The sequence below is a fragment of the Bos indicus genome, chromosome 11, assembly GCF_029378745.1.
Source record: "Bos indicus isolate NIAB-ARS_2022 breed Sahiwal x Tharparkar chromosome 11, NIAB-ARS_B.indTharparkar_mat_pri_1.0, whole genome shotgun sequence".
Taxonomy (NCBI): domain Eukaryota; kingdom Metazoa; phylum Chordata; class Mammalia; order Artiodactyla; family Bovidae; genus Bos; species Bos indicus.
Window position 1 is genome coordinate 37,672,945 of NC_091770.1, and position 23,615 is coordinate 37,696,559.

The 23,615-nt window shown below is 39.0% G+C and overlaps 1 protein-coding gene across 3 annotated transcripts; it reads right to left on the reverse strand.

The window, feature by feature from the left end:
- Nucleotides 1–321: 321 nt before the first annotated feature.
- On the reverse strand, nucleotides 322–22,950 carry MTIF2 (mitochondrial translational initiation factor 2). 3 transcript variants are annotated; one of them, XM_019970155.2, is made up of 15 exons: nucleotides 22,830–22,950; nucleotides 22,314–22,404; nucleotides 20,311–20,536; nucleotides 19,840–19,951; nucleotides 19,047–19,218; nucleotides 18,414–18,574; nucleotides 17,315–17,491; nucleotides 11,210–11,349; nucleotides 8,332–8,456; nucleotides 6,760–6,964; nucleotides 6,186–6,438; nucleotides 5,412–5,552; nucleotides 3,351–3,515; nucleotides 1,263–1,403; nucleotides 322–541 (listed from the first exon to the last, which is right to left on the reverse strand). In XM_019970155.2, exons 3-15 carry the CDS (start codon nucleotides 20,527–20,529, stop codon nucleotides 369–371), a joined length of 2,184 nt encoding a protein of 727 aa, XP_019825714.2. In that variant the 5' UTR covers nucleotides 20,530–20,536; nucleotides 22,314–22,404; nucleotides 22,830–22,950; the 3' UTR covers nucleotides 322–368. The 3 variants fall into 3 exon arrangements, with proteins under 3 accessions (XP_019825714.2, XP_019825713.2, XP_019825716.2); XM_019970154.2 differs by lacking the exon at nucleotides 22,314–22,404 and having other exon boundaries at nucleotides 22,830–22,910; XM_019970157.2 differs by lacking the exons at nucleotides 18,414–18,574; nucleotides 19,840–19,951; nucleotides 20,311–20,536; nucleotides 22,314–22,404; nucleotides 22,830–22,950 and having other exon boundaries at nucleotides 19,047–19,210.
- Between the last annotated feature and the right edge of the window lie 665 nt (nucleotides 22,951–23,615).

Here is a 23,615-nt window from a genome sequence, read left to right on the forward strand (position 1 = left end):
TGTTTACTTACTGGTAGTGTTGATGCTAAAAAATATGGTTTCCTAGTATTGGTACCTCATTTTGTCTCTAGAGCACAGTTCAGGATCACTGAACTAAAGCACCTGAAACTTAAAACAGATTTTAAGATTCAGTCATACACCAGTAATAGTTTCCTTTAGCCATATTTTCCCATACGAGGATTTCTAGTTGTATGCATTCTTAAATAAGGTTTCCTAGGACTGTAGTATTTTAACAGTTAAACATCAGTTAAAGCTTGGTAGAGCTTCTTGACCAGTAGTGAGTGGTGAACTATACTTTCAGTAAAACAAAACTAGTTGCTCTATAATAAGACAAAAACATTTAATCATTTGTATATTTTTAAATAATTTTAAAATCCTGGATCCCAAGAAGTCTTGGCTGGAACTTCTTTTTCTTCGTAACAAATAATAGCATCTCCCACTTTAAATTCTATCTTTTCTTCATCCAAACTAAGACCACAGTCCATTCCAGTTTTGACAACTGCAGTATCATCTTTATGGTGTTTCAGTGAGATTAATGAGCCTTTAGGGGAAAAAAGAAAATATAGGGTTCATATAGTCAACAAATAAGTGTCCAGCAAGTACTGTTGTCTGCTACAACAGCAGACTACAAGGAAAATTACACAGGTTTTACACTTCTTCCATGTTACATGATGGGGCTAAATACCAAGGAAAAGGGTAGAAAAGTTACGTGGCTGTAGTAATCTTCCTTTTTAAAGGTAACACTGCAAGGGATGGGGTGGTTCTCAGGACTTGGATGAGCTAAACCAGGATGACACTGCAGGCAAAGGTGGTTAGAGGATGGAAATAAGTAGACATGGCTCAAAGGGCTTCCCAGGTGGCCCTAGTTAAGAACCTGCCTGCCTGGTGCAGGATATAAAACATGGGTTTAGTCCCTGGGTCTGGGAGATCCCCTGGAGAAGGGCATGGCAACCCACTCCAGTATTCTTGCTGAAAAACTGGACAGTCTGGTGGGCCTTAGTCTGCAGGGTCACAAAGAGCCGGACACAACTGAAGCAACTTAGCACACATGGCTGGAAAGGTAGTTTGGGGTCAATTTTTAGAACCTTAGAAAATTAAGACGGGAACTAACAATCCTGTGGGAATCATTGGGACCGGAGGCCAGATACGAGTTAGCAAGAGGTGACCTGAGCTAAGACTAGGGTAGAGAAAGACCTCAGATGGTAACCCGAAATCAGGTTTTTAGTGACTGGATATGAAAGAAACAGTTTTATGTTGCTTACCCTTCCAAATAACATGTCCATTGCGGATTAACTTAAATTTTTTTTGCTTTTCTATCTGTCCCTTTTGGACTCTGCAGCCAGCCACAGGAACTTTTTTCTTCCCTTCTGTTATAGAGAAGGTAGCTAGTATAGAAGCCTCACCTTTAGGAAGACAAGAATGTTAAGTATACTGAAAACAAATTCTTGACAAATACATAATTTCTGACATTCTGCACAGCAAAAATTAAAGGCGTGAGGAAAAAATACAAACTCTGGTAAAGAAGTCTCGATTTTCTCTGATTCCACGACTTATTTTCCTGGCCAATATTAGAAATAAAAGCATAAAAATCCTTGGAAATGTACTTACCAAAAGAATTTGGAAATGTACTTACCAAAAGAATGAATAAAAGAAACATGTTTACTGTTTTGGCTGAATAAAATGCAGAAGATGCTAATAGTTGATTGTAAATTGAGTGTAATTTCTGTCTACTTCGTGAAAAGCTAGTTCTCAGTCATCCTTCAATATAGTTTCTCAACTGGATCATCTTACTAAGCTCACCACTGGTAGATTATACACACTTAAGAGTACTAAATCTCTGATTCAACTCAGTTTTTTTACTGACTGAAATTTGAAACATTCGAATACGACATGGTATCACACACTAGAATGTACTAGTTTTCTAGGGTTAGTGCTATTTGGTGTTCACTTCCTCCTAGAAATCCTCATGACTTTTCTAAATTGCTCTTACCACAAGAACATAATAAATCTCTGTGTGATCATGTTTAGCAGGTCAGAAGAGCCTAAAATAAATCTGCATCGTGGACCAAAAATGAAAATACTGAGTCTCATCATGAGCAAACAGACAAATCCAAATTAAAGTACATTTAACAAAGTCACTGGCCTATGCTGCTGCTGCTGCTGGTGTTGAGTCGCTTCAGTCGTGACTCTGTGCACCCCCATAGACAGCAGCCCGCCAGGCTCCCCCGTCCCTGGGATTCTCCAGGCAAGAGCACTGGATGCCGTTTCCTTCTCCAATGCGTGAAAAGTGAAAGTGAAGTTGCTCAGTCGTGTCCAACTCTTAGCGACCCCATGGACTGCAGCCTACCAGGCTCCTCCGTCCATGGGATTTTCCAGGCAAGAGTACTGGAGTGGGGTGCCATCGCCACCTCCACACTGGCCTATAACACTTCAAAAATGTCAAGGTCAAAAAAAGAACAGGGAACGTCCCTGGTGGTCCAGTGGCTAAGACTCCATGCTCCCAATGCCAGGGGCCCAGGTATAATCCCTGGTCGGGGAGCTAGATCCCACATGCTGCAACCAAGACCTGGTGCAGCCAAATGTTTTTTTTAAATCTGTCATCCTGGACCAGGGGAAAAATATATAGCTATAAAGTACATTATAGACACAACATGGACTGTTGACTTACAGTATTAATGTTCAATTTCCTAAGTTTGATATTTGTGGTTTTATAAAAACATCCTTGTGTTTAGAAAATAACACTGGGTAGGCCAAAATGTTCGTTTGGGTTTTTACAAACGAACTTTTTGGTCAACCCAGTATTTAGGGACGAATACAATACCTCAAATTTACAATTAAATGGCCCAGGAAAAAACTGTGTATGGAGGAAGTGGGTGGGCTAAAGCAAATTAAACAACTGAACTGGAAGTGAGTCTGTATACTTTAGCCTTTAATCTGGCCAAAGGATATGTTAGAAAAAATAATTTTAAATATTAAATATTTAATGTAAGTTTTCTTCTTATGGTGGATTTCTCTGCCAGTTGCAGGACACAATCAATGGCTCCTTCCACAACACTATTAACCTTTATGCCTCCATCCAGTCTACTTTGTATTATGAGTTGTTTATGTCTAACTAGAGGGCACGTTCTTACTGCCTTATTGCCTTTACATCCTCACAGCCAAAGCATAACACCTTACAGAGGCCAGGTGTTTATAATTCAGATGAAATTATGCTGAACCCTTATCTACAGTAGTCATTTTTTCTAGAACACAGGATATGTGTTGGAAGAGTGAACATATTTAAACAGTGAAATACATTTCCCCTTAAACTTTGCTTGAATGTTTAGAAGTACCATTCAGTGAACACTCACCTATTGGGTGCTCTTCCACAATGCAGGGCAATCTGCTGCTCAGTTCCTCCTGCAAATCTTCAATAAGACGGTAAATGATTTTGTGAAGTTTAATTTTTACTCCTTTTTTTGCAGCCAACTGCTGGATAACATTGCCTGCATTCACATTGAAGCCGTATATAACACCTGGAAAGCATAAATAAAGTAGCACAAATATTGCATTAAACAGTCTTTCAAGCAAAAACTCAAATCTAAATTTTTTGCTTCTATGTAAGTTAAAAGCAAGTAGGAGAGAGAAATTCTATAATATTTTCTCATGAAAGCTAGTTTTCAAATTAATAAAAATATTTTATAATTTCTGTTATGTCTTACTAAACAAGGAAAATTTCTTCGATTTTTAAGTGTTCTTTATGATGTTTAATGTTCGTTTAGGAAACATTTAAAGTGCCCAAAAGGTGCAGCTGCTGCTGCTGCCGAGTCGCTTCAGTCGTGTCCGACTCTGTGCGACCCCATAGGGCATACCACCAGGCTCCCCCGTCCCTGGGATTCTCCAGGCAAGAACACGGGAGTGGGTTGCCATTTCCTTCTCCAATGCATGAAAGTGAAAAGTGAAAGTGAAGTCGCTCAGTTGTGTCTGGCGTGTGTGTTCTTAGCGACCCCATGGACTGCAGCCCACCAGGCTCCTCCGTCCATGGGATTCTCCAGGCAAGAGTACTGGAATGGGGTGCCATTGCCTTCTCCCAAAAGGTGCCAGGTGATACGCTAAATGTTAATTTTTACACCAGGGAAATAAAAAAAATGATTATAGCTAAAGTATTATTACATTATTTTAATAATTGTTATTAATTACAATCTTATAGCCCACAACTTTTGTGCTTTGCTCTGAAGTATTCAGCCGACCAAAAGATGTTAAAAAAACACATGACCCTTAAGCAACACAGGTGTTAGGGATGCTGATCCTCCAGACAGTTGAAAATCCAAGAGTAACTTATAGTTGGCCCTCCATATAAATGTGGTTCTTCCACATCCAAGGAGTCAGCCAACCTCAGATCTTGTAGTACTGTAATATTTAGTACTGAAAAAAATCCATGTATAAGTGGACCCACAGTTCAAAACCATGTTGTTCAAGTGTCAACTGTAGTTACTTAATTAGAAAAGGTCAAGAGTTATTTAAGAAATGAAAAAAGTACCATGGAGCTGACCATTTTACCAAAGAACAAATGGGGAAGCAAAAGCAAAACACTTTCCTTAAACAAGTGAAAAAATTAAAGCAAATGGCTTAGTCAGGAGAAAAACACAACCACCTTGAAAATCTTGTCATTAAGAAATCGTTCAACACACCACACTATTTACATTAATAGTATAGTCAGTGCCCATAAAGGACTTTGAAATAGCCAGCATTATGGAAGACACCATTTCAGTAGTAGAGGTAACAACTAATTCTAATCAAGTTAGGTCATGAACTACCTCCTTCCTAAATGATTCACTAATTCAGTAAAATTGGTGCTTTGCCTAGATGTTAAACCTAGTCAAAGTGACAGTCATGCAGTCATGAGTCCCCATTCTGTATAACGTAAGTTTGACTTATTAATAGTCCCCTTGCTTTCGAGGTATTTAAAGCTAAAAGGAACTTTTGATCTAAGAAAAATATAATTTATAAAATTACAAGTGAACAAAAATAGGCAGTCAAAAGTAAAAGATAACACTGAATAGGCTGACTGCAGATTTCAGGAGCATTCAAAAATCTAAGTGAAAGAGAGAACCAAGCTTGGTTTAGTTCGGGATCTGGGCGAGATGAGGTGGCAGTAATGGTACACTGGGCAAAAAAAACATCAAGAAACACTCCTGGGGCTTGAAATAGTTCCCCAAGAGTTCAGTACAACAATGACCAGTGGGGCTGTGCCTGCAGTACTGCACATCCTGTGCAGGATGCAATCGCTAGCTGGGACTGGACTGCCAACAGGAAGGGGAATGCGGATGGGGAGTAAATGTCAGGTGTCAGCAGCCCAGCAAAAAAGACAAAAGTGAAAGGTTCAGAGTGTGTTCTAGGGAACACAGTTAAACAGGAAATGGGAAACTTACCATGAAATGTTTCAGCAAGGTTGACATCATTTTCACTAATATCACCCACACCGAAATGTACCAAATCTAGTTCACACTCATGTGAAGCATCATAGGTATCCATAACGTTCAAAATGGCTTCAACAGAACCATCAACATCACCTAAATGCAGCAAAAGTTTAAAAATACTGATGTTAGGAGTTAGGAATTAACAGACTCAAAATTGTAATAATCTATTTAAAGCAGTAACTAGAATGGCATTTATCATGGAATATATTCTTATTTAGGTTTAGCGTGATAAATACCTTCTTAGCTGAACAAAGTATAATGAACCAGATATACATTTACAGCAAAAGTCACAAGAAAATTGTTGAAGGAAATCTCCCTCAGTGGAGGCGGGCGAAAAGGGTGAAGAGGGTCAAAAGGAACAAAATTCCAGCTATAAAATAAATACATAATGGGATGTAATATACAGCACAGTGACTATAGTTAATAATACTGCACTGCTTATTTGAAAGCTGCTAACAGAGCAAATCTTAAAAGTGTTCAAGAAAAATTTTATAACTATGTATTAGTGAGAGATGCTAACTAGATTTACTATGGTGGTCATTTCACCATATATACAAATACTGAATCATTATGAAAATGTTACATGTCAATTATATCTCAGCTTTTAAAAATTCCCTTCCAAAATACTGAAATCATTTCAGCTTATGGCCCAAATTAATAAGAGAATGACAAAATATGAAAAAATGACAAAAAATGAGTTGTAAAATAAAATCTTTTAAAAGTCACCTTTAACAATTATAGGAAGCACATTTGAATCTCTTTCTAGTTTCTCTTTCGGCTTTAAGGGCTGCTGCTGTCTTTTTTCTCTGTACTTTATATATGACCTCTCCTTCCAGTGCACAGTGCCATACTTCTCGCGGTCTTTCCGATGTGCTTCTTGGTGTTCCTTTCGCTTTTCTTCTATTAATTTTAAATCCTCTTTATTTTTCTCCTGTTCTTGCTCATACTTTCTCCAGTCAACAACTTCACGTGCCCTTGGCTTTACAGGGGGAGAAAGGGAATTACTTAACAGAAACCAATAACTGCTGGTTTTTTCCTCCACTATAAAATTAGCTTAACTCATATATGAAACCACCAATTAAAACTTTAATATGGAGGCTTTGTGTAAATTTGAAATTATTTAAAAATCCAATCTCAAACTGCTAAAAATTCTACAGCCAAACTCTAAAATGACATCACTGGCCACTCACACATGTTATAGTACTGGATTAACATTACTTATTTTGTACTGTAACATTATAGACTGACATTTTAAATCACTATATCATATTCTACATTATAGGAATTAAGCTTAATATACCTCAGATTCTACTTCAAGAATTTCATCTCCTGCAGAAGGGAGGTCTCTCCAGCCTATGATTCCCACTGGCATGCTAGGATAGGCCTCATTGACTGCTCTGCCATTTTCATCAAACATTAAGCGTACTTTTGCCCAACTCTTTCCAGCAACCAGAATGGAGCCTTTTCTCAAAGTTCCTCTTTGAATTATAGCTGTAGTAACAGGACTAATATGAAAATAAAAGCATATATTCTTAATGCCATAATCAGGATGTAATAGCACTTTCTCAAGTAAAGATACCTTTAAGAGATTACAAAATATTTATTAATATGAACAAACAGGGTTAATTCCATCACTTCTTAACTTCTCAAATAATTTTTCATACTATTTTCTGTTCAGTTGCTCATTCGTGTCCAACTCTTTGTGACCCCATGGATTGCAGCACGCCAGGCTTCCCCTTCCTTCACCATCTCCCAGAGTTTCCTCATACTCATGTCCACTGAATCAGTGATGCCACCCAACCATCTCATCCAATGTCGCTCCCTTTTCCTCCTGCCTTCAACCTATTCAATTTTCATACTATAAAAGCATTTTTCATAATTGTAACCTAAGTGTCCATTAATGGAAGAATCAATAAAGAACATGCAGTATATACATATAATGCAGTAATATATAACCTTGAAAAAGAAAAAAAAATCCTGTTGCATGCTAGAATATGGGTGAACCTCCTAAATGAACATTATGCTAAGTGAAATGAGTTAGTCAAAAAGGACAATATTATATGATTCCACTCATACAAAATATCTGAAGCACTGAAAAGCACAGAAACACTACTGAAAGGTGTTGCCAAAGGGTGGGGGAAGGGAAAGGGGAAATTAACACTATATGGGAATAGTTTGTTTCGCAAGATGAGAGTTCTAGAGATCTGTTGCACAACAATATGAATATACTTAAGACTACTGAACTGTACATTTAAAAACGGTTAAGATGGTTATTTAATATTATGTACCTTTTACCACAATTTAAAAAAAGAAGAAAACACACAAAAATATTTCTTGTAAGGTTATGGTGGTGAAGGGTGCAGATAGCTGAGTATTTTGACAAAATCCTAATCCTCTTTCTATAACTAATAAGTTAAGCAGTGAAAAGACCTCTTCTGCTAATAAGGAGGGAAATTAAAGATGAGAACACTATTCCAACAATCTTACTATATATTAATGGGTAAGGACATAAAGGATTTAGAAACCCCAAAATGCAACAATTGCTATTTCATTCTAATTTATGTTAGCCTATAAGATTTTACCAATTCAACTAAGTCAGTGGGGAAAAAAACAAAAATCAAACAAACTGAACTACTAAGTCACCCAAATAAGACTACTAAATGTGTACACATAGTTGCTATGGTCTCTTGATAACTGCATGTTGGGTTCTGTGTGGCAGTGCAATAAAAACCTTTTAAAAACAAATGCTTTGAAAATACTGTTCATGTATTAACCATAATATGCAATCCATATAATAATATATGGTTATATAATCAGGTCACAAAAACAATGAAATAAAATTATTAGAACGTATGCATTTTAACAGACCTACCCTCTTCCTTTGTCTGTGAAAGATTCTATTACTGTTCCTTCAACTGCACCAGTAGGGTCTGCTTTCAATTCCAACATTTCTGCAAGAGCAATAGTTGCCTCTGCCAAAGCCATCATGTTTTCACCCTTAAAAACAAACAAAAAGGAGTTGTTAATATACATTAATAAATATTATCTGTAAATGTAAATACCAGGATCAGAAAGTCAAACAATCCCTGACAGCGATACTTTTCTCTTTAAGCATAAAAAACAGAAATTAACCTATAAGAAGGAAGGAAAGAAGGATGGAAGGGAGAGAGAGAGGAAAGGAAGGAAGAAAAGAGAGACGCAAGAAAAATCTGACCCTGGGACAGATCTTGCAAGGAGCGGTGGCTGTATTATTTTTCAAAGAATAGGTACTAGTGCTTGTCAATACCCTTTTATAAACATGCTTCTTTCACCCTCATTCCTTAGTTTCCACAGATGAGTTTTCTTCCTCTCACTTACTTTACAATGCTACTTTACATTTGAAGTTCTAGTCAATTAAATAAGCTTTCACTGATTTCATTTTGATCACTCAAGAATTCAATGAAATACTACTTATTAAATAAATGAGGAGACAAAGCACTGACTAGACCCAGGCTATAAGCTACACTCTACTCAGCTGTGCAACCTTGAAAATCACTTCACCTCTCTGCATTCATTGTTGTTGTTCAGTCACGCAGTCATGTCCAATTCTTTGTGACCCCATGGACTTGACTGCAGCTCGCCCGGCTCCTCTGTCCATGGGATTCTCCAGGCAAGAACACTGGAGTGGGTGTACATTTCCTTCTCCACTCTCTGAATTGCCTTTCCTCAATTGTAAATTGAAAGGGCTAGATTAGATGACTCTTTCACCTTTAATGATCTCTGTTTATTGTGCTTTCTAAGGCTCCAAGATCATGTAGCTGATTAACTAGTGATGCAATTGGAATTGATGAGCAAAAGTTTTCCATTGTCCATGTCAGCTAAGAGACCGCTCACAGTTGTTACAAAGTGTGAAACAATAGAGACAACCTTAACAAAACTAACTAAACAATCTGCTTAGTTCAGTGGCTAAACACTCTGCTTAGTTCAGTCGCTCAGTCATGTCCGACTCTTTGCGACCCCATGAATCACAGCACGCCAAGACTCCCTGTCCATCACAAACTCCCGGAGTTCACCCAAACTCATGTGCATCGAGTCGGTGATGCCATCCAGCCATCTCACCCTCTGTCATCCCTTTCTCCTCCTGCCGCCAATCCCTCCCGGCATCAGGGTCTTTTCCAATGAGTCAGTTCTTCACACGAGGTGGCCAAAGTATTGTAGTTTCAGCCTCAGCATCAGTTCTTCCAATGAACACCCAGGACTGGTCTCGTTTACCCATCTACTTAATCCCTAGTATTTATTTCAGTTTACAAAATGCTGCTCTGAAAAGCAGAGTTGGGGTTGTTTCTTTGCATGTAAAGTCCCCTATTCCATCTTGGAAAAGAAGGCCTCATCTTACTGCCCTGCTACTCTCTTACCTCCACCCCCCAGGAATCATATCTGCCATGCGTTCAAATTCATGTAAGCAGAGTCACATCTATCTATTCACTTATCTGATGGTCTCTAGGCAGAAAAAGCAGTCATGTCTTCAAATGTTCTCTTCTTGCCATCCAGTTTTCAGAGTGGAGTAAAAATCAAGGTACAGTAGAAAGATAAAAAAGTAAGGTGGCATTTTATGAGTTTCAGAAAAAAAGAGGCAGTTTTATTATTAATGGAGGCATAACTTCTAATCATCTTAGAGGAATAAATTTAGGAAAAGTAAAGATAAAATGAGACTTAACTGGAGGAAAGTGGCCAAATAAAGTAAAATTTCTTCAGTGAATGATCAGAAGGAAAAAAGTCCATATTATGAGTAAACCATGGAATATGGTCAGAATGAACAAAAAAGAAAATTGTTACTTAGTAGCTACCTGTAGAAGACAAGAGAATTGGAAAGTGCTGTCACAAAACAGGTACTGAGTTTCTTTGGTGTTTTTTTATCCAGAAAAGAATAACTGGTAATTTAATGGGCTTCCCTGGTGGCTCAGTGGTAAAGTATCTGCCTGCCAATGCAGGAGACAAGGGTTCGGTCCCTGATTAGGAAGATCTCACATGCCAAGGAGCAACTAAGCCGGTGCGCCCTAACTACTGAACCTGTGCTCCAGAGCCCGGGAACAGCAACAAGAGAAGTCACTGCCGTGAGAAGCCGTCATATCGCAACTAGAAAGTAACCCCTGCTTGCCAAAACTATAAAAGCCTGAGCAGCAATGAAGATCCAGCACAGAAAAAATAAAATAAACAGATAAATAAAATTATTTTAAAAAGAATAATTGGTAATGAAAAGAAAATGGAATTCATCACAAATAACACTATAAAACTTATAGTTAACTCATAGAAGCATTGGATCAATCAATAACAGAATGAATCCAAATATTATAACACTGTATTAGTAAAAAGTTTTATTTGTTAAATCTCTCTTAAGTGCCGTAAGACCTAGTCTATAACTTTTCACTTAAAAACAGGCACTTTTTTATTACCAACCAAATTTCTGCTTAAAATAAGTCTTTAGCCTACTATTATCCTATCTATCCCTACAACATTTACCACTTACTCTCCTCATTCTAAGTATCTCATAGTAAGTAAAGCACACTTTAAGCCTGATTCTCGTGGACTGGTGACTGACCTTTCTGAGACTAATTTCTAATCTGCCAAACCAGGATAAAGGCACCAGCTTTACTGAGTACTGAGAGAATTTTTAAATGATGACAGAAATTCTGTGGGTCAAAATGTTCTTGAGCTACAAGGCACTCTGTGCACTTCATGCAGCACTCTTATCTGGACACACCTGTACTCACCGTGAGTGCAGAGACGTGCACTGCTTGAACATCACCTCCATAATCCTCACATACCACATCGTATGCTAGCAGTTCTTTCTTCACTTTCTCAGGATCCGCCTCAGCTTTGTCGCATTTGTTTATGGCAAGGACAATAGGAACTGAAAGAAACAGAGTTAAGAGTGCAAATGATGGCACTTCAACTCCAGGTATTCACATCAAAACACAAAATTTTCTGGCTTTCTCTTGACTCAGTGACTGTATTTATCTAACAAAAGACCCACTTTAGACCCACCCTACCCTGCTTTCTACACATGAAGGATTCCAGATAAGAGATGTCAAAACAGCAAGTGTAAGATTCTGAATTAAGACTAGACAATTAACGATGATTAAAAAACAAAACCACAACAGTGTTAAGGGCAGAGAAAGGCCTATCCTTAGACCTGAAAGCAGGATCAGCAACTATACTAGAGATAACTTCCAGAAAAAAAGATCAAGAGAAGACTCTAATCCAACTCTACCACCAGATCACCCTTTCATGGGTCATCGCCTTATCGTGGTGAAGGGGCTTGTGTAACTCAATGAAGCAATGCAGGGCCACCCAAGATGGACAGGTCACAGTGGAGCGTTCTGACAAAACATGATCCGCTGGAGGAGGGAATGGCAAACCACTGCAGTATTCTTGCCTGGAGAACCCCATGAACAGTATGAAAAGACAAAAAGATATGACACTGAAAGTGAGCTCCACAGAACAGAAGGTGCCCAATAGGCTACTGGGGAAGAGCAGAGGACAGTTACTCCAGAAAGAATGAAGCAGCTGGGCCAAAGCAGAAATGACTCTCAGTTGTGGATGTGTCTGGTGATATAAGTAAAATCTGATGTTGTAAAGAACAGTATTGCATAGGAACCTGGAATGTTAGGTCCATGAATCAAAGTAAATTGGAGGTGGTCAAGCAGGAGATGGTAAGAGTAAACATCAATATCTTAGGAATCAGTGAACTAAAGTGGACGGGAATGGAAGAATTTAATTCAGAGGACCATTAAATCTACTACTGTGAGCAAGAAGCTCATAGAAGAAATGGAGAAGCCCTCATAATCAACAAGAATCTGAAATGCAGTACTTGGGTGCAATCTCAAAAATGACAGAATGATCTTATTTTATTTCCGAGACAAACCATTCAATTTCACAGTAATCCAAATCTATGCCCCAACCACCTATGCCAAAAGAGCTGAAGTTGATCAGTTCTATGAAGACCTACAAGACCTCCTAGAACTAACACCAAAAAAGGTGTCCTATTTATCATAAAAATTGGAATGCAAAAGTAGGATATCAACAGACACCTGGAGTAACAGGCAAGTTTGGCCTTGGAGTACAAAATGAAGCAGGGTAAAGGCTAACAGAATTCTGACAAAAGAATGCACTGGTTATAGCAAACAATCTTTTTCAACAACACTAGAGACATCTTTACGTCCAGACATCCGCAAATGGTCAATACAGAAATAAGACTGATTACATTCTTTGCAGATGAAGACAGAGAAGCTTTAAACAGTCATCAAAAACAAGACCTGGACCTGACTGTGGCTCAGATCATCAGCTCCTCAAAGAACATTCAGACTTAAATTAAACTAACCGCAGGGAAAACCACTAGGCCAGTCAAGTACAACCTAAATCAAATCTTCTATCAATATACAGTGGAGGTGATGAATAGATTCAAGGGATTAGATCTAGTAAACAGAGTGCCTGAAGAACTATGGACATACTGTAATACTGGACATATTGTAATACTGTACAGGAGGCAGTGAACAAAATCATTCCAAAGAAAAAGAAACGCAAGAAGGCAAAGTGGTTGTCTGAGGAGGCCTTACAAATAGCTGAGGAAATAAGCAAAAAGCAACAGAGAAAGGGAAAGGTACACCCAACTGAACGCACAGTTTCAAAAAATAACAAGGAGTTGTTCAGTGAACAATGCAAAGAAATAAGAGGAAAACAACAGAAGGGGAGGGAAAGACTAGAGATCTCTTCAAGAAAACTGGAAATATCAAAGGAACCCATCTAAGACGGGTATAAGATAGGACAGAAATGGTAAAGACCCAATAGAAGCAGAAGAGATCGAGAAGAGATGGCAAGAATACACAGAACTGTACAAAAAATTCTTAATGAACTGGATAACCAAGATGGTATGGTCACTCACCCAGAGCCAGACATTCTGGAGTGTGAAGTCAAGTGGGCCTTAGGAAGCACTGCTGCCAATAAAGCTAGTGGAGAGATGGAATTTCAGCAGAGCCATTGCAAATCCTAAAAGACGATGCTGTTAAGGTGCTGCATTCAATATGTTAGCAAATTTGGAAAACCAAGCAATGGCCTCACAACTGGAAAAGGTCAATCTTCATCCCAGTTCCCAAGAAGGGCAACACTAAAGAATGTTCAAACAATCAGACAATTGCACACATCTCCTATACTAGTAAGGTTATGCTCAAAATCCTTCAAGCTAGGCTTCAGCAGTATGTGAACCAAGAACTTCCCGATGTTCAAGGTGGGTTTAGAAAAGGCAGAGAAACCAGAGATCAATTACCAACATTTGCTGGATCATAGAGAAAGCAAGGGAACTCCAGAAAAACATCTACCTTTGTTTTATTGACTACACTAAAGCTTCTGACAGTGTGGATCACAACAAACTGTGGAAAACTCTTAAGGAGATGGGAATAACAGACCGCCTTACCTGTCTCTGGAGAAGGAAATGGCAACCCACTCCAGTATTCTTGCCTGGAGAATTCCATGGACAGAGGAGCCTGGTGGGCTACAGTCCATGGGGTCAAAAAGAGTAGGACATGACTGAGTGACTAACACACACTTTACCTGTCTTCTGAGAAACCTGTATGCAGGTCAAGCAGCAGCAGTTAGAACCTCATTTGGAACAAATGACTGGTTCAAAATTGAAAGGAGTATAAGACTGTATATTGTCACCCTGTTTATTTAACTTGTATGCAGAGTACACCATGAGAAATGCTGAGCTGGATGAGTTACAAGCCGGAATCAAGATTGCTGGAAGAAGTATCAACAGCCTCAGACATGCAGATGATACCATCCTAATGGCAGAAAGTGAAGATGTCTTGATGAAGGTAAAAGAAGCAAGTGAAAAAGCTGGTTTAAAACTCAACGTTCAAAAAACTAAGATAATGTCATCCAGTCCCATCACTTCATAGCAAATAGAAAGGGGAAAATGTGCATGCAGTGAGACTTCCTCTTCTTAGGCTCTAAAATCACTGCAGATGGTGACTGCAGCTATGAAATTAGAAAATGATTGCTTCTTGGCAGGAAAGCTATCACAAACCTAGACAGTGTATTAAAAAGTAAAGATATCACTTTGCCAACAGAGGTCTGTATAGTCAAGGCAATGGTCTTTCCAGTAGTCCATGTATGGATGTAAGAGTCGGATCATAAAGATAGCAGAGTGCCAAAGAATTGATGCTTTTTAGCTGTATATTGTCACCCTGCTTATTTAACTTATATGCAGAGTACATCATGAGAATGTAGAATCAAGATTACCAGGAGAAATATCAATCACCTTAGATATGCAGATGACACCACCCTTATGGCAGAAAGTGAAGAGGAACTAAAAAGCCTCTTGATGAAAGTAAAAGAGGAGAGTGAAAAAGTTGGCTTAAAGCTCAACATTCAGAAAACGAAGATCATGGCATCTGGTCCCGTCACTGCATGGGAAATAGATGGGGAAACAGTGGAAACAGTGTCAGACTTTATTTTGGGGGGCTCCAAAATCACTGCAGATAGTGACTGCAGCCATGAAATTAAAAGACACTTACTCTTTGGAAGGAAAGTTATGACCAACCTAGACAGCATATTGAAAAGCAGAGATATTACTTTGCCAACAAAGGTCCGTCTAGCCAAGGCTATGGTTTTTCCAGTGGTCATGTATGGATATGAGAGCTGGACTGTGAAGAAAGCTGATGCTTTTGAACTGTGGTGTTGGAGAAGACTCTTGAGAGTCCCTTGGACTGCAAGGAGATCCAACCAGTCCATCTTAAAGGAGATCAGTCCCGGGTGTTCATTGGAAGGACTGATGCTGAAGCTGAAACTCCAGTACTTTGGCCACCTCATGCGAAGAGTTGACTCATTGGAAAAGACCCTGATGCTGGGAGGGATTGGGGGCAGGAGGAGAAGGGGACAACAGAGGATGAGATGGCTGGATGGCATCACTGACTCGATGGACGTGAATTTGAGTGAACTGCAGGAGTTGGTGATGGACAGGGAGGCCCGGCATGCTGTGATTCATGGGGTGGCAAAGAGTCGGACACGACTGACTGACTGAACTGAACTGAACTGAATTGTGGTGCTGGAGAAGACTCTTGAGAGTCCCATAGGCAGCAAGGAGATCAAACCAGTCAATCCCAAAGGAAATCAACCCTGAATACTCACTGGAAGGACTAATGTTGAAGCTGAAGCTCCAATACTTTGGCCAACTGATGCAGTCAACTCATTGCAAAAGACCCTGATGCTTAGAAAGACTGAAGACAGAAGGAGAAGAGGGTGACAGAAGATGAGATGGTTGGATGGCATCACTGCTTCAATGGACATGAACTTGGACAAACTCTGGGAAATGGTGAGGAATAGGAAGTCCTGGCATGCTACAGTCCATGGGGTCACAAAGAGTTGAATACGACTTGGCAACTGAACAACAACCACCACCACTAGATCATCCGCCTCTTCTTTTCAGAAGCTTTTAACTCACTGTTAAAACCCAACATCTCACCAAGGGCTAAGGGTCATTATTGTAAACTTCCTTTCAGGATTTACAGCAACTCTTTCTTCATACACTTAGCTCAGTGACTGACACATAATAGAGTCTCAATAAATGTGTACTTAATGAATGAATCAAATAATCTAATCATCTACTTGTCATTACCAAATATACCCTCTCATTAGAGAACTCACACAAAATACAGATAATTCTCTGGTTAGGTTTCACCAAGTCTACAATGTTCTCAGTTATCAAAGGAACAGAAATTGAAAACAGACACAAAAGAGCTATGCAATCCACAACCTACTTTAGGAAAAAGTACATTCTATATTGACGAGCTGGTACTTAACAGACACCGAGAGAACAGGTACAGGAAGGCTGATATAAGGAATTTATCCTGTCTCAACCAACTGCTTTGTTATGGGATCCCTGACAGATTTCGCACTCATATTTGTTACATTCCTTAGGATCATTAAGAACATAGCCCATTCCACAAAAGCAACTTTGAGAAATTAAAAATTAACAAGAGGAACACAGAAGCTAGAAGACTGGATTCCAAATGCAGACATGATGCAAATTTACTGTAATTGGGAGAAGTGCCTGCCACCTTCTAGGTCTTAGTTTTCCTCTTTATGAGATGAAAAATAAAAAACTGGACTAGATCAATGACTGTCAACCTTTCTTTTTAAACTTGCCAACAAACCTAAGGGAACATGACGCACTCTGTCAGGTACATTTTCTCAAGACAACAGTACTTTCTCAGTGAAAGTAAGGTCATTTCAGAATAAGAATGAATGTACAAAATATATGTGTGGTGTTTACTATTACAATTTTTAAATGGACAAAAAAGGAAGAAGATAGCCAAGTGATTTCCAAAAGTTTCAATTTTATACCTTTGACCAAATAAAAACTTATTTAAAGCAGATGAGGGAAAAGTCTCTTTTTAGAGAAGAATTCAGAATATCACTGTTTGGAACTCCTAATGAATTTAGTCAATGGATACATAGGGGTTTATTATTCTAGGCTTATTTTTTATATCTGTTTTAAATTTCATTGATAAAAATCTTTTCAAAAGTCATTTGAGACTGTTAAAATTGTTATACCATGCCAAGTAAGTAAACAGTAGAGCAAGGACTATATTTGTGGTCACAAGTTCCAAGTTGAATCCTGCTACACTCTTCTTAGTAGATAATGTCTTTAGCGAAACAATTCAACTTTCTTTGAGCCTTACCTGTTAAACAGGTATAATAATCCTGGAATTCCCAAGAAAACTAAATGAGCAACATGTAAAAACAGTAACTCTATTTAGTAGATCCTTTAAGGAAAAAAGCAACTTCCTTCCTCATACAGGAAGTGAACCACACAGTACCGTGAGCATCTTTGGCATGCTGAATGGATTCTACAGTTTGTTTCATCACTCCATCATCTGCAGCTACCACCAATATAACAATGTCAGTGACCTGAGTGCCTCTGGCTCGCATTGCTGAGAAAGCAGCATGTCCTGGAGTATCAAGAAAGGTTATCTTTTCCCCAGAGGGCAAAGAGACTGTGGAAACAGAAATACAAGATCACTAAGGACTCAAATAAGAACATACATGACCTTATCAACACAATTAATAATTCTTCAAAATAATTTTATTATTTCCATTAATCTTAATTAGAACAATACAGATCATCAATCCACAATGAAGTGGTAACGTACCAGTGAGACCTTTAGAGTTTCTTTTTACGTAATCATTTCAAACTATTCCTATTTCTAGACTATAATATAAATGTATAACAGTATACATATAATATAAATACCAACTGAAATTTAGAGGAAAAAACAGACTGATAGTTGTATAGGCAGCCACTCCTACATTAGCAAACAAGAGCTGCACAACTGCTTTGAGCAACAAGTAACTTAGTACACAGTTAGAAGCTCAGGATTTGAGTCCAATAGCGTTGGGTTTAAATCCTGGCTTTGCCACTTTACTAGCTGTGTACTTTGAAGCAAGTAGCTTAACCTAAACAAGTCTCAGCCTCTTTACATGTATATAGAACTACTAATACCTACCTCACGATGCTGTTGTGAAGATAAAAAAGATAAAGCATACAAGGTTCTCAGAATACAGCTGGGCACATGCTAAGTGTTCAGCAAATGACAGCTGTTATTTAATTACGAGTGGTAACACTATCCCAACCTAGTATTGAAGAGTCTTAGGCTCATTGGTCTCAAAGAGTCGGACACGACTGAGCGACTGAACTGAACTGAATTGAAGAATGGGCTAGAATAAAAAAGGTATAATTTTCGTCTTATACTACATACAAAATAACCTTTACCAGCCACCTGCTGTACATTTCATCTAATGGCTTTAAGCTTTAGCCTTTCTTTTACTTTAAATTTGTATACTTATACTATGATACCTGGTTTAAGAAAATAATATGTGGGGTTCCCAAGCACATTGTAAAGTGATTTGTGTTCATACCAAGAAAGGCACCAATGTGCTGAGTGATGCCTCCAGCTTCCATTGCTGCCACTTGAGTTTTTCGCAGTTTGTCAAGTAACGTCGTTTTCCCATGATCAACATGGCCCATTATAGTAACAACTGGGGACCTTGGGATTAATAAAGCTGGATCTGCCTGGGGCCTACAATTAACAGCAAAGGAGTTTCATTTCTTAAATATCAGATACACTTTATAGCCTATGAACTGATTTGCAGTTACCTCTGTGCACTACCTTTAACAACAAAACCCAACATACACCTCTGATTAGATACGACTATTTTCCTCTTCTATGCATACCAGTGACTTACGATAATATATACAATGACTGCCCACCTGCTGTTGGCATCTTAATAACAATGAGCAGAACTGAATGAAATTTTAAAATTCAGGATCAGTACACATAAATCAGAAAACTAAGAAAAATAACCCTTAGAGTTTTATAATAACCTGAAAATACACTTTTTGATGCTTTAAGTACTTTGAATAAAAGGTTAACATATACTCACAGATCATTTTAATTGCAAAAGAAATTTTAAGTCAAATCTTTCCATTAAAAAGTGTGAAAAAAAAAAACCAATGTTGTCTCCTTCCCCCAATTTACAGTTAAATTTTACCTTTTGACAGCATCTTTATTTTCTCTGACTTTGTCTTGTTTTAATTTGCTCCATTTTAACTTCATTCCTGACTTCTTTATCACTTCTTTGATCCAGACTTCATCTAAACGTGAGTGTGTTTCTAGTGAATCTATGTCAATAGCAGTGTTCATTAAAGATTCATATACACAGTCTGGGTGAAACAAGATAAAACCTTTTAGGATCATGAATTAAACACAACTAAAAAAAAAAAAAAATCCCAGATGCTGCAACTAAAGATCCTGCATGCCATAACCAAGACGTGGAGCGGCCAAATAAATTATTTTTTTAAGTTGCATTGTTACTACACTGTATTGTAATTATTGTACTGTATAGTCATTACTACAAATATTTTTTTGCCTGTACTACACTACAAATATTGTCAAAATGAGTGCAAGAAGAAAATTTGAAAATTACAGATAAACAAAGGGAAAGTAAATGAGTATAAACAGTCTCTCAGTCCAAAAACATCCTTTGGACTTATTCTAATAGCCCACAAGACTTCTGAGAAAGAAAGTTTCATTCAAATTTTTAAAAAATCTTTCCCACTTTTATTAAAACAAAATCTTGGAGAACTATATTTGGCAAAGAGCCAAGAAACTAATTAGGAACTGTCACCTAAAGTGAAAAATATTGGAATTACTTAACATCTTTTTAAACCACCAGTCTAATTTTCATCCTTAAATACCTGAATCTCACTGCAAATAAAATACCAGGTATTCCATGTTTATAGGAAAATGTTTCCCTATTTTTCCTATAAAATTATCTGGCTCACCTATGTCTTTTTCCATTGCTCTGGCCAACTCCTCAACAGTCATTCCAAGCCACACCTCCACCTCCTTTTTAGATTTTGTTGAAGGTAATGGAGATTTCTGTGATCTTTTTTCCTATTAAATATTCAGAATGCATAAGGAAGAAGGAAGAAAAAACTTTGAGATTTATTCTGGAATATATACCACAGTCTTGGCTCCTAGTTCTACCAACTCTCCCATAAGTAGTCAAACCTCAGACTAAAATTTAAAATCTTGCATTCTTAATTCACTGTTATATACTGATGTAAGTCATCAAATTCATCAATATCACTAGACAGCTAACTAGAACCTCCCTTCCTCACAAAGATTGATTGCCTGGAGTATAACATTAAGGCATAAAGATTTCATAAATGACAAAATACTCAAAATGAACTTCTACTCATCAGTCTAGGAACTTTCATTTCAGACCAAATAACAGAGAAATCTCTAAATACCTTCTTTGTCACCAGAAGCCTACGTTGAGATAATGCAGCCCTGAGGAGTGCATCTGTTTGCCAGGGTCGGGTGTATAGCTGAGCTGTGTGCACTGCATAAGCAGATGAAAACATGTGCCTCCACTGTGCCAACATTCTTCTTTGACACAGGCTGTGCAGCTGCCTACAAATAGTGTGAAACCGTAGCAAGTTCTCCAACTTCAGTATCTTCCGGTTCATGTTTCTCCTAAGAAAAAAAGTTGTAAAAGAATATTGTGGTCAATATTGAAATCAAGTTAGGAAACATTAATAGGATATGTACTGCACGAAAAGCGCTGTGCTCGTGTTTCAACAATGAGTAAAACTGGGTTCCCACAGTGAGCGAGCTCACAGTCCAGTCAGAGAGATGGGATGTCGTACCAAGTATTCTCTAGATATTAACTATTACTATTAGTATTCTTATGATTTTGTATGTCAGTAACACTGACATACAATAACTTATAAGGGCTCTTTTTTTCTTGAAACATCAAGTAACCAAATAATAACTAGAGTGATTTTTTAACACAAATTTGAACTCATCAACTCTTTGCTAAACATCCTTTGTGGGGGCTGGAAGGGAATTATCCCCAGTTTAATATACAACTTCAAAACATGCTATATAAGGGCTCATTATCTGCCTTCTGTTAGTCTCTCACTTCATCTCTTACAATCTTATATTTCCCTCACGCCTACCTCCCCAATTTTTGTTGCTCTATCCCACATATAATCTCTGATGGTCGTCATCTAATCTTTGAACCTTTGCATATGCTTCCTCTACTTGGAAGTGTCTTTTCAACCCTAACATTTTCTGTTCTTCCATAGCTGTTTCCCAAAAATGGATGTAACAGAGTGGGAAGAAGGCATCCAATAAATGCCTATTGAATAACGTTTTTTGATCACTCTTGTTTTTTGTAAGATTTATTTATTTTTGCCTGTGCTGGTCTATGTTGCTGCTCATGGGCTGGCTCTAGTTGTAATGAGTGGTGGCTACTCTCTAGTTGAGGTGCACAGGCTTCTCAATGTGGCGGCTTCTCTCACTGCAGAGCAGCAGCTTCTAGGCACAAGGGTTTCTGCAGCTGCATCACGTGAGATCTGTAGTTGTGACTGGGGAGCTCTAGAACACTGGCCCAGTAGTTGCAATGCATGGGCCTAGGTGCTCCTCGGCATGTGGAATCATCCCGGACCAGGGATCAAACCTGTGTCTGCAGTAGCAGTAGGATTCTTAACCATGAAACCAACAGGGAAGCCCCTGAATACTACTCTTCAGAAGAAACAAGAGTTTATTGAGAAACTCACAATCAAACTCAACAGTATAGCTCAGAACTCAGTAGTACAGTCTTTTCCTCCTTGAGTCGTCTATTTCTTCTGATAACAAGACTGCATTTCTACAGTGTTGTTTTTTTTTTTTTTTTCAGTGTTTAAAGCAAGGAGCAACTAAAAGAACATAAGAAGTACTACTTTTCTCCTTGGCAAACATTTCCTTAGCACCATCTTCTAGGGACTGCATTTGAGGTTGTTGATTCAAAGTTTAAGAAGCCAGAGTCACTTCCTCTGGAGTTCACTGTCTCTAAAATGTTTCAGTATAATGATTCTTAAACACCTCAAGAAAGGCACATTTAAACAATCTTATTTGGGTACATTTCCCTGAAGGATGAAGTAGAGCGCTCAGGAAGCAAAGAATTTCTCGGGCGGGTGACGGGGTGGGGAGTAGATTGTTTTTTTTTTTTTTTAAATGAGTCTAAAACCAGAGTTAACAAGGACACGAATTAATGCAGTGGTAGGAAAGATCCTTCATGGAGATTAACCAAAGCACAGATATTTCACTGAGGCAGATATTCGAAATACACATGGCGGGGGGAGGGGGGGCGGCAATAAACCAAATACCCAAACTGGAAGGAAAACTCGCCACTTATTCCAAGCCTCTCGTTTTATAGAAAAGGAAAATGGAGTCCAGAGAGCTCAAAAAGCCTTCTCCAAAGTCATACCGCTAATTGCTGACAGTCAGGACTAGAACCCAAGCTTTCTGACTCCCAATTCCGGCGTTCCTTTGCCGCTAGGATATTCTTATTATGAAACCTGAAAAAAAAGATGTTGGAAGTAATGTAGGTGCGTTGGTCCAAACATCTGAATGAAACAGTTGAAAACCTTGGACTTCATGTGCAAATGCAAGGTAAAAAGAAGTCACTATACAAGAACGACGGATCTAAGGTAGCTTCACCTGGAACCCGAGCCCCATAAGCCTTGAATACAGCGGAGGCGGGGGACTGGGGAACACCTGCCGCGGCGCTCAGGGAAAGGAAGCAGCCCTCTGCTTCCGGCTGGATAACTCCTTCATCATGCCTAAAGCAGGGTCGCGCACGGATTAGGTGCATCATGGAAAGGCTCCCGAATGCGCAATGTTCATCATCTGTGCCGCTGACACTTTAGGCCAAATACAATACACGCCACCCAGTACGACCCGGCTAAGGGACCCACCCCTCGGCCCCTCACCTAGCTCCTACCTAGGACCCAGGACTCCGGGATTCTGAAGGGGGCGGAGATCACCTTCCGGACCGGCAGGACAGTCCATCAGCCAGTCCGTCCCTGAAACGGTCCCTCTCCGGCTTCCGTTGCCGCCGGAAGAGGCTCTATTCGGAATTCAGAAGTCCCTACTTCGGAACAGCAGTTGTAACCTTTGTCGAAGCCGTACCCACGTTGCTGTGCGTGGATGAATAATCGCTTTTACAAATCACTTCCCTTCCTAGAAAGTAAATTACTGCAACTCTGGGGCCGTGAGTGGCCTCCGTGAGTACGCTCAAGGGAAAGTTAAACGGGGAAATGTGGGAGAAATAAGTCCTTAAAACACATAACTTCCAAAAAGGGGGAAATGCAAGGGACGGCGGTGATAGAGTTAGTGATGAGGAAGGAGCGCTTTCTCTTTTAAAAGTCGCCTCCTGTGGGTGGCATTTGAAGTGGTAAAGCTAGAGTGGGCCCCCATCCCAGTTCATCCCCAGCTGTGTACTCGGGGACCTTATGTAAACTCCCTGTGCTGCAGTTTTGCAATATGGTAATAATACTGGAGTGGGTAGCCATCCATTCCCTTCTTTAAGGGATCTTTCTGACCCAGAGATCGCACCTGGGTCTCCTGCATTGCAGACAGATTCTTTACCGACTAAGCCACCAGGGAAGCCCTGGTAATGGTGGTGGTTTCGTCCCTAAGTCGTGTCCAACTCTTGGAACCCTGTGGACTGTAGCCTGCCAGGCTCCTCTGTCTACGGGATTCTCAAGCAAGAATACTGGAGTGGGTT